Raw genomic sequence first — 16,867 nt, 5'->3', positions numbered from 1 at the left:
TTTCTGAATTACCATTGATCAGAAACACTTGCTTCATTTCTTTTCAACTTAATATTTGTGCTGATGATAACCGCATTTCCCAAGAATATGAAAGAAATATACCAGAGAGAATTCTCTGTTGAGAAACTAATAGCTGTAATTTAAGGCTAAAACTAACTTTTTCTTTATTTGGTTTCAGGGATGCAGAGAGGCTTGAAGAGTTTTATACCAAGAACCAACAACTCAGAGAACAGCAAAAAGCGCTTCATGACACTATCAAAGTTTTAGAAGACAGGTGAAATAGTATCTTTGAGCTTTTGGGTTTGTTGTGTTTGGCTTTTACAGAATAGCTCTGGATACTTTGTAATTTGGGTGGTTCCCCACCACAGCCTACTTCCGCCCCTGCTCCTAAACCAGTCCTTTTCTAATACAATCCAAATAGTGTGGGTTTTTTTTAAAAAAAAAAGTGTAAAATTTAGATTCTTCTGACTGAACTAGATTTTTTTGGTTTGTTTTTTTTTTAAGTGCTTAGCTTGCTAAGTTCAGTTAAGATAAATAGAAGCTAAATAGATCAGTTTGGCAGGCAGACAGGCATTTTAAAACACGTTCTTTTTCATTCAATTTTGTAAAGGTGTTTGGTATCAGCAGAGACATCATACAAGTACAAAACACAAGGCAAGCTATAGAATATACTTTGAAAGTCGTGAAATAACTCACTAGGAAATCTTTCAGATGGATCTGTATCAATTGCCTGCTTTACCTTAATTGAATCACAGGTTCTGTCTTTTGCCTTCTTTTGGACTTAGATGCTCTGATCACCTTTTGTCCTGTTCTGCATTTCCCTTATTTGTTCCTGTTTGATGTGATATAGGAAAACAAAACCAATAGACAGGAAATGCAGTGCATTTTGTCGTCTTGCAAAAAATGATGCCTATTTTGGGAAGTCTTTGTCAAATTTGCTTCTAATAGGCTTTCAGAAACTTTCTGGCAACAGGAGATAAATATGTAGTAAATTATTTTCCCACTTTCCTGTGTTACCTTAAATTCTAGAGCTATGATACTGAAATTTTGCTTTCAGCACTGTTTCTCTGTGAAAGGCGTTAGGAATAAACTCATAACCACGCAGATAATAAACTTTCACATCACACAGAGACATTTGCAGAGTGAATGGGCTTTTCTAATCCCTTAGTAGATGAAGTACATTGTGGAAAATAGAAAGACTATTTAATATGGTTTAATACAAGGAGATGATAGTACTGTGTTAATCTGACAGTCAGATAAGCCAGTATGAAGAGGCATTTCGGTATTTTACTCTTCCCATAATTCCATAATATTAAAATACCTGTAAATGAAGATGGCTTTTGCTTCCAATATTCAGTGGTGGAATTGGAAACTTAAATGGTTTGGGGGGGACGTATTTCTAATAATTCATGTGCTATCTGCAGCAATGTAGGGCTCTTAACCAATTGGTCTCTTATCTAGGAGTGTGGTTTTCACTTCAGTAATAGTGTTAGCTTTTTGTATTGTACCAGAAATAAATATACTCCGGTTATCACCTGTGAGATGAACACATGTGAATAAATGTGTCAAGAAAGATGCAGTGATCATAGCAGATAGGCTTTAAATACTTTTTCTAAACAGTGGGAGACAGTGGAGGCAGTGCCTCATATTGATTTTTGGATCCACTTCTAAGTATTGGTGTCTAGATGAAGCTGAAGGATTTCACCATTTGCTTGGTATTTGTTACAGAGCAAACTTTTTATTTTATTACTTGCTTAATGACAGTGATAGAGACTTCTTAAATGAAGTAGTAATTATATTTACTGAGATGATTTGCTTATTTATATTTACTTGAATGAGCTTTACTTATAATGAATGGTAATTTATATCTGACAAAGCTGTTAGTACGACACCTCAGAAAGGCTTTCAGTGGCATGGTGTAGCACGCTCCACTTTTATTAAAATAATGCATGTTGCTTTAGAAGTATCCAGTACCTACAGTCATTTGTGCAAATGTTTGTACATGTAGTATTAGATCGTTTATGTTGCTATGTCAACATTAAAAACCACAGCACTTAGTGGTGTTTTGCATGGTTGTCATGAATTTTATGGTTTTCATTGTTCAAAAAGCCATTAAGAGTGGAGATCTGCTTCGTGTATGACAATATTTTCTTAACAGAGGGACTTTTTTTCTCTTAATTTCATTGTAGATTAAGAGCAGGATTATGTGATCGCTGTGCTGTAACTGAAGAACATATGAGAAAGAAGCAGCAAGAGTTTGAAAATATCCGGCAGCAGAATCTGAAACTTATCACTGAGCTTAGTGAGTTTTATCTGCGGGTCTGACGGCAAAACATACTATTTTTAGAACTAGTTCTTCATTAATTCCTGTAACTTGATATCATTTATATACGGTGTGTTTCATAAGCTCACATTTAGTAGAGGGATACTTAATGCTACGGTCTGAAAATATGTAATGTACTAATAACTAGTCATTTGATCCGCCTTCTTAGATTGAAGTTCTGATGCTGAAAGAGAACTGACGTGGAAAATCTTAGTGTGAAGTAGCTACTGTAGACAAAACGTGGCTGCTTCTGTTTGTTCCTGTAGCTAAAGCACAGAATGACGGATCAAGGAAACCCTGACTTCAAAAGTAACTGGTGATCATAAAGTAGCCAGTTCAAACAAAAGTTCCCTGGGTCCAGCTTGTGTAACCTAATTGGTCTTGGAGTTTAACTGCAGTAGCCCATAACCTTGGCATAACCCTCGGAAACCACAAAAGAAATGTTTCATGCCACACAGCTTGTAGCCAGCTTGTTTTGAAATCAGGAAGTTGTACATATGGGACAGGAAAAAAAAAACTGTTCTGAGTGACTTGAAGGCAGGGCACAGCAAATGTCTTCTTGAATAGAGTTTGGAAAGATTGATTGTATAAAGTGCTAAAAAGATACAGGACAGGATTTGAAAATATTAATAGTATCGTTAGCATTAATTAATTATTTTGTGTCATTTAGTTGTTGTGCTTGAAGAGCAAGCAGACATTCAGTGAGATTCAAAATATGGGAAATGCCAGGCAGAAAAAATAGTTCTTAAATGCTTAAACTATAGAAATATTAGATTCTGTAGTAATATAAAATACATCCATTTTAAAAAACATTTAAAATTGATATTTCTATTAAAATATTCTGAATTCTTGAGTTTAATGATAAATGACAAACAGGGTACAACTGATCTTTAAATAATGAAGCCTTTAAAAATCAAGGCGAGACCTATGAGGTACAAATCTTCTTGAACACTGTCTGACAGCACAGTAGCCTTCTGTGGGTTTGGAATAAGATCTATATGACCATTATGTATTTTCTGCGACCAGCAAAAAAGTCAGTCAAGAATAATCCAGAGGTAAAATATACAGCAGAAAAGTAAGAACAAGAAAATAAAAATTGATCTAAACAGAAAAGCAGGGAACCATCACTACATTACTTTGGGACAGCACGGGGAAAAAGGCTGAAGGTGGTGCAATAAGCTTGTGAGCAGTATGGTCAAAATTAATTGGAAATTAAGGAAAGCAAATTAAAATATTTTAAATATTCTGACAATATAGTTAACTGTTTTTTACGAAATTCCCTACCCCCCCCATCCCCAATTAGTCGGTTGCTTTATTGGGTAAAGCCAAATGGTTATTACTTTTTATTTCATAGGCTACCTTCAACCTAAGGAAGCAATCTTGTCTGCTGAGCTGAGTGAGCAATTAATATATTTTTACAACACAGCCTTGCTCATTATGTATGTGGAGAAAAGCAGTTAATGATTTTTCTGGTATTAACATTATGGTCCAGTCATTGTGAAACCTTTGCCATATCTAACACATCATTTTACAACCTTTTTAAAGACTGGCTCGAAAATGCATTTTGGTAAGCCATAGAGGGTGTATGGTATTATGCTTCAGAATTGGTTCTGTTTCCTTAAAGGACCTTAATGGCAAAATTACAAATTATATGATGTATGCATTGATTTTTTTTTTTTTTTTTATTTCTGTCTAAATTGCAGTGAACGAAAAAAACAACTTACAGGATGAAAATAAAAAGATAACTGAACAGTTCCAGCAATTACAGAAGGAGTTGGAGTAAGTTTTGAGGGGTTTTTTATATCACTCCCCTCCATTCCTCAGAAATTGTCTAGTTATATAAATATCAAATTTTTAAGTCTTTAAAACATGAGCTTCCTCTTTTTCAGTTGATTGTGAAAAGATAGTCTACAGTCACTATAAAACCACAAATTTAGCATCTTTTTATATTGCAGATTTTTTTACTGGTTTTAACTGTGATAATATTTTTTTTTCTTTTTTAAACCGAGAGAGAATTTCTCATAGAAATTCGGTTCCACTTAGTGATTTTTCAATATTATTCTAGTCGCAGTGCATAGCAAAACCTTACATCTCATTCTTTTATTTCTCTACTGACTCTGCCAATTCTTTTCTCCTAGGTTAAGACTAGAAAAGTAATTTCTCAGCTAGTCAAAACATTGCAGGACATCGTAATAATTTTTTTAAAGTAAACTTATGATAATTTTACAATTTTTAAAAGAAAAAACAGCATAGTAAAGCTGGGGGAAAAAAAAGGTAAAAATAATGAACCAAGAAGAGACTGTCAAATTGCAGTGTGATAAGATAGGAAGAATGTGCTATATACCATTGTAGTTAATATGCAGATATGGTGCACTGTGCAAGACAGAGGTGGTAATGCTTTCTTCTATAGCTGTCTGTCGTCTGACATCATCTGAAACTTGCCTCATTGTGCCTATCTGTGAACAAGTTGGGTAGGTGCTTGGGGAGAATGGGACAGGATGTGTGCACTTGATGTGTAAGGCTTTTTCTGTGTGTAATTTTTCTCTTGTCTTTGTCAGAAAGTAGCTTTGGTAGAGGAGTGAAACAACTTAAACCTCAGTTCAAGATAACTGTGGTTCTATTCCTTTGAGTTTCTTGGTTTGTCTCCCATTGTTTGCACCTTAATCATACTTTCTGTATGAATTTCACCTTCTCAGAGTAACATATTTCATGACCCTAAGAGTACTGTTTAATACCAAGTAGGAACAGACTTCTGTATGCTTCCTACTGTGTAATTGCTTCTCAATAATGGCTCTTCTATGCAGCTGGACAGCAATTGGGACATTAAAAAAAATTATACCAGGCCGATCCATCCAAGTATATTAGTTTGATCCCCGGTCTTGCGATTCAATTTCCAGTAGAAATCTCCAGCCACTATAGGAAAGTTGAGAATGAGCAATGTAACACCATGTTATTTGCTTTGCATGTTAGATGGTCATTTAAATGAATGTGGAGTTAAGTGGATAAATGGTAATTAATGTGGATGGTCCACTGCATTTGGTTGTTTTGGTTGAACTACAGTCATGTTGCTTTACTTAGAACGAACAACTTAGATCAATATAATGTCATCACACAGAGGTAAAAGATTATTCATGGTACATGACATAGAATTCTATTTTTGCAGTCCTCTGTATTTTGTTACCAAGGTTTAATATGTTAGGAAGAAAAAATCAAGATCCTTTATAATAGTGAAATCAATGAAATTTTAGAACACTTCTATTATCTAATCCTTTATCAGATTAGAATTTCATTACCCATGGGTGCGAACAGTAAGGAAATTTCTGCAGAAGTCTTTTTTGGGATCTCGGATAAATGTTTCAATTATTCAGAAATTATTTATTGCGTATTTATGATGTATAGTATGTATGGCAGCTTCTTGATTTGGTAGTTTTTTGTGGTGGTGTGTAGGAACTACCTATTGGTTTGCTTCTGTGTGAGGCGCAGAAATCTGTTTAGAGCCAGCTAATTTGTCATATGAGCTCATGTGTACAAGTACATTTGAAGAGAACTCTAACAGTTCTCTAACTCTAACTCTCTTTGTAAATGTACTAGACAAGAGGAATTGCAAAATCCCACAATAGGATTCGTCAAGATTCAGAACATCAGTGCATCAATGATTGTCATTAAGTTATCATCATTGTTAGCGATGGTAAACAGCCTAACTGCAAAACTGTTTGTTGTCTCAAACCAGGCAGCTTTCTGCAGTTCTCTATCATGTTATTAACTTGTTTTACGTAAGACTTTGCAGCTCATTTCAATGCAAGCAGAAATATATCTGTATTTCTTCCAGTTTGTTTGGATCAAAACTGTACGTCTTTCTCTTTGTAGTTAGGGAGTTATCTATTAGCCCCTGTTTTTTCTTCAGTCGTAAGGGAAAAAAGTGTTACAGCAGACAGATGATCAAGCAGGCCAGGTTAGATTTCTTTGTGCTTTTCTTTTACTGCGTCTTCCTTTTCTCACCGCCACCACAGGACAGGTTGCAATGTGCAATGCATTCCTTAAGTACTAAACAAACTGTATTTAAGTTTAATAGAACTGCAATTAACAGCTTTTTTTGTGTTATCTCCTTGCTAAGTCTACATAGTTTTTGGAGACAAAAGTCATAGTTACTTGTTATGCTAATTTTTATGTACTGACTCTGCAACATGCTTAGGGCTGACTGTGAGAGAACATAAACTTCATAAATCATGTTATATTTTACATTACTAGTTTTACATGGTTTACATAGCTTTTTACACTCCCCTGTGAAGACTGTTGTCAGGTGGATAAGAGGTATCATCCAATGGTCTGGAGAGTGTTTTTAATGTAGTGCAGTTCATTACCATTAAAAATTGTCCAAAAGCTTCTAGTTTTAGTTAGCATTCTTGGGGTATACAGGGACTTCTGTATAGGGAGAGAGACTCTAGCCCATTCACTTCAGCATTCTTTCATTCAAGTCGCACATGCTTCAGAGGATAAACTAGAAATACTACAGTCCCTAGTTTCTTCCAACGGGAAAGGCTTCCTTAGTACTTTAGTTAAATGTGGACTTGAAATGTGAAGACCTAGGGCTGTATGCCACTCTTGATGGAGCAAATGTGAATTTGTTGTTAGATGTGTCTCAAAACTAGGTTCTGGTATTACTTTCTTACACTGTGATCTTGTTGAGATAGCTGAATTTTCTAAATTGTTATGTTCTTGAACCATATGATTGTCCTTCTTTCTGAAATGAAAGCTCTTCATCTTGCTGACTTGGGGTTTTATTTGACCACCTAATTTGGTCTCCAGGGAGCAAAAGCCACAAGCAGTGGAGTTAGATGAAGGACTCATTCCAGATTCTCCAGTTCTGACTACTTCATTTTCTGTGGTTAATCGTATGAAAAGAAAAAAAGAAAATAGGCATATCCGATACACAGAACACAGACACCCAGATTTGGAACTTGGAGGCAGCAACAGTGGTAAGAGTATCGTATTTTTTACTTATTAATTTTAAAATCCATTCTTAAGGGCTAAAGAAAGAAAAAGATATAAACTTGATTGCAGAAGGTGAAAACAAAAATAAAGTCTAGGGTTTTTTTGTTTGATGTTTCCATTTATGCTATAATAATATGAGTCGGGGAAAATTTCTTTAGCAGTAACTCTTTGTATCAGTGATGTGCTCAAAGCTTTTCTCAGCCTCCTGCTTTTCTACATATACATGCAAATATAACAGTTTCCCAATTCCTATTGCTTCTGTAACTAAAAAAATCTACTTGGGTTTGACTTGTGCATACAGCTATGTCACCACCTAGTGGAGAGTGAAATAAATGTTTTGCCACATTTAGGCATTACTCTGCAACTGGAGTAACGTTACTGATAGGTGTCTTAATTCTAGCAGCTAAGTGATCTTTCTTTTTCTGGTACTGATACACTGTTTGCATTTTTGTGTGTCTATGTCCAGAAGAATCACGCAGATTTCACTTTTCAACTTAATTCTGTAGTGTCATAGAAATAGCTCTTAATGTATTTTAACTATAAAAAATATTTTTGTGAAGTAAGGGACTATGGACTTGTATTTTAATGATACGCGAGAAATACGATAAACAATCCTGGCACTTTTAATGTGTTAATTTATCTTGTGGAATTAAAAAATGTATTTTAAATAATATGTGACTACCTCTAAATATAAGTCTATTAAAAGCTTCTTCCCAAGAATAAAAGAAGCACAGCTGTGGAGTGAGAAGGATGGCATGGTTATTCATGCCCTTTATTTTGTGTTTGTATTTGTAGTACTGTGAATAGTTTCTCTTTTCTAATCATACTTACTTTTCTCCATTTTCTGAATAAAAAATTGAGCTACTAAATTAAACTAACATTAAATAGGTAGGAAATGTGGTAAATACCCATGAGAGCTAATGACCACGAAAAAGCTTTTGGTATCCAGATTTGTGAAATGTCACAAAGTTGGTCATGATTAAAATCTCAAGGTTTCCACCTTTTCATTACCCTAGTTGATGCAGAAAACTATTCCCTTGGATGGTTTACTCTAATAGTTTTGTTGCCATATTAACAGCTCAAATATACAGCTCAGTAGTATTAACCACTTTTTATGTGGTTAATAAAAAAGATGTCAATATTGTTTTATGGCTGACTGGCTAGGCTCATACTTATGAGAAAAAGGATTAATATGAGAAATTTGTGACTAGTTTGTTATAGTGAGACCTCAGAAGTAAAATAATCTGATGTGCTTAGATTATTAGATCTACTAACATATCAAAATTCACATTCAAATGCTTTCAAGATGAGGATCGTTGTCTGTGTCTACACAAAATGATCACAGCAGGATACCAAATTTCACTGTCTGACGATGTTTCTACATCTCGTAGAGTTTGGAAAAATTCCACTGTATTCCACACAAGTCAACAGTCACCATGGAGAAGAAATACTAGTGGCAGACACCTGTGATCAACAACTATCCCCTATACCAAGTGAGTGTATTAATAGATGTAGTTCTAATTCCATTTAAAATAAGGCAAAAATGTTGTAAAACTGAAGGTTCATGAACAACTGAGGGTTGATCTCTTTAAACACAGGACCCAGAAAAAAGATATTGTATTTAATCACAGAATTGCTGCTGAAATGCCTGTCTTGTATTATCTGTCTGTATCAGGGTTAGTAAAGAAATTAAAAGAAGCTTGCTCAGTGCAGCTCTTACATTGCAGATATCTTATATTTTAGGCAACTTACCCAATTATATCTGATTTTCCAGCTCTGCAAGAAATAAAATATCCTGAGAATTGCACTTCTATCTGACATGAATATGTAATGTTTAGGAGCACTTTTGCTAATTGTTCCCTTCTTTGCAGTTGTGAATTGGTAGAAGTCTGTGTCTTAAGTCTTTCTCCATAAACAGTTCTTTGATAAGATCTTTCAATTTGCTGTCATCAGAAATTCTTCTTTTGACCTGCTTCTCTACTTACCATTTCCAGATATGATTTTTATCCCAAACAGGTCAAACTGTTTTCATAGTTACCAATTTTAACTTTTTATCATTTTAGTTCTGTGTTTGTACCATACATGTGAGTGGAGTAAGATGTTATAATGTATATGTAACTTATTGTGAGCTTCTGTCTACTCATAAAGATAAGCCAAGGATGGGAGGCTATCCTGTTCCAAAGCCATCTTTTAACTTGGCTGCAGTTGTGGCAGAAACAATTGGACTTGCTGTTCAAGAGGGGTCGGTAAGTAGTATTCCCAAGCTTCTTACATTATTAGCTTTTTGTGCCAGTTGTTTTTTTCTTTTATATTAAAATTCTGCAAAAGTATTCAGAGTTCCAATAAGCTCACTTAGATTTGCTTTTGCTTACTCATTACAGAACTGCTCTAGTAAGAAGAAATAGAACTGTACTGACCTGTCTGGAGGTTTTGGGGGAGGGTAGGGACACGGTTCCTGCTGTGTACACAACTTTCAAGTTTGACTATGACATGGAACTAAATCCTTGGGTTTGCCAAACACCCCTTTGTACAGTAATCAACTCTAAGACACTAAAAAAGTTTATTAGGTGAGGAGACTGGTGACTCCAGTGAGATAAGTTGATCATTTTGCGTGGTAACTACAGTGAAAATAATAGTATGCAGACTATTTTTCCTCTGTGTGTGCATTTGAATGATGATTTATTTTTTTCTTTAAGTTGATCAAAATTTCATTTCTCTTGTAGCTTTTATTATTTTTCAGAGTTTGAAGTTCAATTTAAAAGGGTCTTCAGAGTATTTACATGCAAGCATAGCATATTTCTGGGTTTTAATACAGCTTTTTTTTAATAGCTTCTCACACATCCTTTTTTTGTTTTCCTTCACCACTTGCAAGGAGTCCCAGAGTGTACTGAGTCCTCCCCACATTAATACTGTTATGAGCCAGGCCCCAGAGAACACGCAGTCTGAAGACTCAAGAAAACATCCAGCTTCTGAATCAAGAAATGATGACAACAATTTAGGGTGTGTTGCCACTTGGTTATAATAATATTCTTTTAAACAGGCTTATAAAATTCTAGTCTTAATAGAATGTAAAACCTTGAAACAGTTTGCTCTAAAAGAACAGACACGGAAATAAGTATTGTCACATCATACAGGCTTCTTTCAATTTAATAACATTAGAAGCAAAGGAGCTGGTATAATGCAGAACTGTGGGCTTCTTCATTCTCAGACCTCTGATTTGAGCTTTCTGTGTACACAGTCCCTCCCTCACTGTCATCTTTTTATTGTGAGGCGTCTTCTGAGGCCCATAAACCTGGTTTTAAGGGACCTGGAGCTGGGGTAGGAGAATGATCATAAAACTTTTCTGCTGACTAGATATCAAATCAGTTTACTGTTGCCCTTCCCACTCTCCTCAGGATGCTGTGGTCTAAACTGAAATATTTTTTAGCCTCTATTTGTAATCTTTGTTTTACTGATGACAAGTAAAATAAAAAAAAGAGTGCCTCAAAGAAGCTTGCACATTTTTCCTTCACTTGCAGAAGCTCTGAGGATGTGTTATTGTGGTTATAAGATCTATGCAAGAACTTAGAGAGATACTTGTCACAACCATTCTCACTTTCTTCTATTTCACTGCATTGAACGATAGGGAGTTCTTTGTTAGAAGAGATTCCTAGGTAGGCTTGGTTCTCAGCTGAATGTGGAACAGAATTTCACACCGTACTAAAATGAAGGACAAGGTCTGTGTTTTGTTTGCCTTTTACAGCTCTAAGTGCAATCATACTTATTCCTAGGCCAAATTTCTGTTTTCTTCTTCCATCTGTTTTCAGTTGACGCTATCAACTCTGACATCTTTAAAGCAGATCACTGATAGTAAACTTAAAATTATTGTGTATCCCTTTCTCTCCTCTCAGCTCCCTGTGTACTCCAGAAAAACATCTCATCTCTCATTGTATTCAGTCTTTCAGATCCAGCTCAGAACACTCCACCACATGTTAACTGGGATTCTCAGGTAGCCTCTCCTGTTTTTGGAGCTTCTAGCAGTATGAAGAACAACTCAAGTACAAGTCATACCTCTTGTATTTTAGATTCAGGATTGAAGCCTAATCTGAAAACCAACCTCTTCAACAATCCTTCCAGTTCCAAATCTCATAAAAGTAGATCAAAATCTGAAGATGTTGCTTTTGTTGCACCACTGAATCTTGGAGCTGAAATGAACTCTGTTATCAGCCAGGCCAATAGGCACATGGTTGTGAAAAAGAATACTAATGAGGCTGTAACCTGTGCTGGAAACACATGTGCAGCTAAAAATGAGGTGATCAAGAGTGATTTCCTTCTGGTACACCAGAGGCAGCTAGAAAGTAGGTGTGCTAAGAGAAAGAAAGCTGAAGATGAGCATGCACTGAGCTGTGAAAAAACATCCTTCAACAAAGAGAACTCTGTGCCCTTTCGATTAGACATTCAGCATATTAATGGGGAACATACAGTTGATAAGCCCTTGGATCTGTCTGATCGCTTCTCTGGAGTTCGTTCTCAAGAGAAAAAACAAGGAAGTGAGGAGACCTGTAAAAACAGACTGAAACAGGTGACTCTGCATGACATTTTTTTACAGCTAGGGAAGCCCATTCCTGAAGGTTCATCATCCATTCGAAATGCCAACGAGAGTTGTTTGTTTGGTGGAGATTTACAAGAGGAATCCTATGTACAAGAAGCAGTGCTGGGAAAAACATTCCCAGATAAGAAAAAACAAATCCAAATGAAAGAAGAAGTTCCTGCCTTCGAAACCGTGCCACTGCCAAGTTCTGCAGAGACAGAGCAGCTTTTTGATGACGTGAAGGTATGCTTTTCTGACTTTTTTTCTTTCTCCTTTGAAATAATGTATTTAAGTTTTGAGAAACAGTAAAGTTGCAATATGTTGTTAGGTTGCCAGTGGCCATGTGCCAAATAGAAAGAAAACAAGAACAGGACATGGAGAGTCTGAACCAGCATCTGTACTTCAACCAAACCCTTGTAGACTATCAAGAAATAAAGCACTGCAAAATGAGCAAGGTAACTTTATGAAAATGTGTTCCTTTTATTGTCCCCCACCCCTCCAGCCTGTGCTATGGGTGAATAGTATTTTTTGTATCATCTTTTCTCTGACTTTAATCACTTTCTCTGTTCTGCATCTAACTTAGTTTCATTCTGTTCAGGATTTCCCTAGATCATCCCTGACATTTTCAGTCTATCTCTTCCTGACATTCTTTTGCCACTATATAATAAATATATCATTGGCATCCAGCTGTAAACTCAACAGGCTAGGAATCTTCTTCTTTCTTGTTTATTTAGCATCATTGTTTACTGCAGCACGTGAATAACATACTGAAATAAAATCTCAGAAAGTTTGAGTTTTAATTGTCTACGTCAAATGCTTGGCAACTACACTTAAGTGTAAGGATAAGCCATTTTGTCAATGTTTTTATTATTCCTGATGATCTGTTAAAGAAATTTGTACCTTCAATGATAAAGAACAGATGCAGCCAAATACTCTTCCTAGCAGTTGTATCTTCTTTACTGTTAAGTGGTCCCACTCTGAAAACTTTTGAAATGGGATTGTAGAATCGCTGCTCCTGTACTCCTTATCTGAGCTGTTACACTACATACTTTATTTTGAAATATTTGCACTGTGAATTTAAAAAGCGTCTGTCAGCAGCTGGTGTGGCCATGTAGCTTGGAATCCAAACCTCTACTTCACAAATAAATCAAGAGTCATCTCTAGAACAACATCCAAACACTTTTGTACTGTTTTATCTTCTAAGACCTGTTCTTATCAATCTAATGTCTTCAATCCGGTATTATTACTGCTTGATTTGCAGAATGTTGATTTTACTCACGGGAGTATTACATACCTCATGCAAACAGAAAGGAGTGGTGTACTTCCTGAATACAGCAAAACACATAGATCTATTTCTAACTCTCCACACAAAATATGATTTACACCAAATGAGCACATTTATTATTTGAGAAAAATCAATCCTTAAACTTAAAGATTAACTGATAAAGGGAAAGCTGACTTACAATTTAGATACTATAGGATGCTGTTGTTAGAATTGGATTGTGATTATTTGCCTTTTTTCGCATATTCTCCACATCTAGACCTGAAAGATAAGCCTTTAGAAAACCTACAGTGGAGCATAGATCCAGGAGCTGACCTTTCACAGTACAAAATGGATATTACTGTGATTGATACAAAGGTAAACTTGTGTAACAAGTGTGCATGTTCTAAACTTACAAAAGTAGTATCGCAAAATTTATTGTGGGCAGACCAAAACCACTTTTTAACAAAAATCAGCTCGTTTGATATTTGTTTGCACATCTGAAATGTTTGTTTAATACATAGTAAACCAGTTATCCTAAAACATTTCTGCTGTCTAGTTGTATTTCATAAACTCAGATATGAAACTGATGAATTTGGGGGTGGTTTGGGGTTTCTTTTAAAACAGTAAAAAAAAAAAGGACTTTGAAATCTCATAATACTTCTTGTGAAAATGTTCGTTGTGATATCTGTTTATGTTAGGAAATATACAATGTGCAGATAATGACTATTAACTTTCTTTGAGTTAGGTAGGTGCAGGTTGATTATTAAGATTTCTGAGAATTCCCCTGAAGTCTGTTTGTTTTGTCTCACTTAAAGGCAATCTTAAAATGTATTAATCTGACTTTTTAAAAAAATTTCTATATGCTTTATTATTGTTTTTTATCATTCTAGAATTTAATATGAAAACTTCTAAGGTATTTCTTGTCCATCTAGTGTTGTAATTCACCAAATAAATGCTTCCTATTTGAATTTCTAGACCTGTTATTCTGTTACCTAGACTTTAAGTCTTTATCATGTAGACATTACTGAAGAGAAAACATCACAGAAAGCGTCCTGAAAAATGCAAGTAACTGTTGTGAACCGTTTCAGTTATACAGGGATGACACTGACTGCACCAGTTGCTTCTGAATTGAGTTGTCATGTTTGCTTCTTTTATTTAGGGTGGCTCTCAGTCAAGAGTCGAAGGGGAAGTGGTTGATATGGATTACACGTATGTCAGTGAAAGTGTGCTATCAAAAATGAAAAATCAAGAGCAAAACCAGGAAGGCAGTCCAAGTAGGACTCTTTTTTCTTTTTCTTTTTTTTTATTCCCTTTGGTTTGCTTTTCTTTCGGAGGAGGAGGAAGGAGGGAAGGGCATTTCCAGCCCCCCACTCCTCTGTATATCTAGGGGAAAAGGGGTGCACTGACCTATTTTCGTAGATTAAAAAGATTATTGTTTCCTAGTAGAATCAGTGATTGTTATTGAGTTTTTTTTAACCTAGATTAAGAAGACGATAGTATTTGTGCTGAGATAAGAGCCAGTAGCTATGCCTTTACAGTATGTGAAGTATGTTAAATATTTAACCATATAATAATTCTGATCTCATTGCAACAGTCACTCTTAAAACAAACAGCTCTGGAAGTTTGCTGTGTAGTCATATCAGACTTCCAATGGGAAGACTAATTTAATTTTTAATGGCATATAAATAGAACTAGTTTACTTAAAATAAAACCAAATGTATTTATATCACACTTAATTTTTGGTATGTGGTGAATCACGGCTGCAGGGCAGTGACTTTTAACAATGTGGTTTGGTTTTTAAAGCTGTTGCAACTTGATCAGGTTTCCATAGTTTATCTCCTACCCACAAAAAATATTTCCTTCTGCTTGGATAACTCCATAATTGCAAGAACAAAACTTTCATGTACCCAATATTAAGATTGAAGGTGTATCAAAGTGATTTAGTAATTAATCAGATTTTATAAATTGAATCAAGGTATTTTTATGAAAAATAGATGAGCACTGGCCGCATTTAAAAGACTGACAGAGAAGTTGCAGAAAGAGTAAATGTATTACTGGTGCTGAGTTAAGCAGTACTGGAGCAGGAAGTAAATATTAGTTGTTTTGATACACATTCAATTAAAATATGCTTTCTTGACCTAGATGGTTGAGAGACTGATTTGTATGTTCATTGTGCTTTTTATGGCAGGAGGAGAAAAAAACATGAATGATACAATAACAGAAATGTTTGATCGGACATCCCATGAAGAATATGAATCCTGCCTCCCAGAAGATAGTCCTTCTGGATGTGATGAAAAAGAAACTCTCCATGACGAAGAGCAGGATGAGGGAATAACAGCAACAAACAAGAAACTAAAGAGTGGGATTTAATTTGTTTTGGTTTTATTAGCCTGGTTAAACTACAAAAGTTGATTTGAAGTCAGTCTCTGTTCTCTAGGAATAAATATGCCAGATGAACTATGAGTTCATTTTTCATAAATTTGTGGCAAAATTTATTCATTATAAGGACATAAGATAAACCAGCATGAAAAATATGTTGATAGTTCGTTTATATAGCCCCTACACAAATACAGGATGTGTAGTGGAATTTGGCATAGGAGCCATAGAGCAAAATGACCGTTGCAGAAAACCAGCAGATTCTGGCTGCAGATCACTTTCTTCTTTTTTTTCTGTCTATCCTAGGTTCTGTCAAACATTTCACAGTATTTTCAGCAACCTTTCCTTTACTCTTCTGCATATCTTTTTTATATGTCTCACTACTATTTTCCTCCTACCCCAGTAATACTTTTGATCACAGGTTCAATCAATTCTCTTATTATTTTTAGTATCTGTTCGAATCTATTGTCTCAGGCTGAATGTACATGACAGTTTTGTGTTTCTTAATAGCTGGCTAATAACTTTATGGGCGTTTCTCCAGACATTCTGTTAACCTTACATGACATGTAATTTTTTTGGTTTGCATCTGTATTTACAGAACACGAGGATAAACAAGATAAAACCAAGCAGAAAGCTTTTGTGGAGCCATATTTCAAAAGTGATGAAAGGTAATTCAGTTTGTTCTGTATAGGCATTTTAAGGCTCTTTATATCCTCCCTACAGGGAACTTGTTCGTCCATAAAATAAATGTGTTTGTGCATAATGTACTAGTAGCTGAAGATGCACAGGTAAAATATCTAGTGGATTAGATAAAAGCCTGAGATAAAAGCTGGGGTAGGGAGAAAAAACTAAACACATTGGTGTGCATGTCTATCACATTTGCTGAAGAGAAGGGATTGCCTCTTCTGCTTTTTGTAATTTTACTGTATGCGGTATTTAGTAATCCATGTTGTTTCTTTCATGTGTGTGATCATGCTTGAATTCATGAGCAAAGAGTATAAGTTGCTTGAACAAAGAGAAACATTTCCTTCTTTGGCATTTTTGCCCCTTTCTCCAGGCAGTAAATGAGAAATGTAATAACCGCGCCTCTTAGTGCTTCTTCTGTTGCCTTTCTGTATAATCATCATTGACAGTCTGAATCTTCATTTCATAATGATACCAACCCCTTCAGTTAAATAGTTGTTAGCTTATGTTTTACCTCAGTCTGTTTTGTCTATAGAGGAAATACTTTATTTAGTGTTTTGTGAGCAAAGAAGTTGAAATGAATCTATTAGTTCTGTTTTTGAACGCCAACATAACATTCCTCCTGGAGAAATCAATGCCAGTACAACTGTGTCTTGGA

At 35.3% G+C, this 16,867-nt stretch overlaps 1 protein-coding gene across 3 annotated transcripts in view; it reads left to right on the top strand.

Annotated features, from left to right (window-relative positions):
- The window catches only part of RBBP8 (RB binding protein 8, endonuclease), a 46,860-nt gene that overhangs the window by 20,265 nt on the left and 9,728 nt on the right, over positions 1-16,867 (top strand). For all 3 annotated transcript variants that reach the window (XM_054057100.1, XM_054057102.1, XM_054057101.1), the window contains exons 4-16: positions 179-274; positions 2,190-2,302; positions 4,027-4,102; positions 7,130-7,299; positions 8,707-8,808; positions 9,464-9,561; positions 10,188-10,315; positions 11,252-12,128; positions 12,214-12,340; positions 13,427-13,524; positions 14,309-14,423; positions 15,338-15,508; positions 16,124-16,193. In XM_054057100.1, coding sequence (XP_053913075.1) covers positions 179-274; positions 2,190-2,302; positions 4,027-4,102; positions 7,130-7,299; positions 8,707-8,808; positions 9,464-9,561; positions 10,188-10,315; positions 11,252-12,128; positions 12,214-12,340; positions 13,427-13,524; positions 14,309-14,423; positions 15,338-15,508; positions 16,124-16,193 — 2,241 coding nt within the window. The remainder of the gene's footprint in view (positions 1-178; positions 275-2,189; positions 2,303-4,026; positions 4,103-7,129; positions 7,300-8,706; positions 8,809-9,463; positions 9,562-10,187; positions 10,316-11,251; positions 12,129-12,213; positions 12,341-13,426; positions 13,525-14,308; positions 14,424-15,337; positions 15,509-16,123; positions 16,194-16,867) is intronic.

Source organism: Cuculus canorus, chromosome 2, assembly GCF_017976375.1.
Source record: "Cuculus canorus isolate bCucCan1 chromosome 2, bCucCan1.pri, whole genome shotgun sequence".
Taxonomy (NCBI): domain Eukaryota; kingdom Metazoa; phylum Chordata; class Aves; order Cuculiformes; family Cuculidae; genus Cuculus; species Cuculus canorus.
The sequence above is the reverse complement of the archived record's forward strand: the minus strand, read 5'-3'. Positions and strand labels throughout refer to the sequence as shown.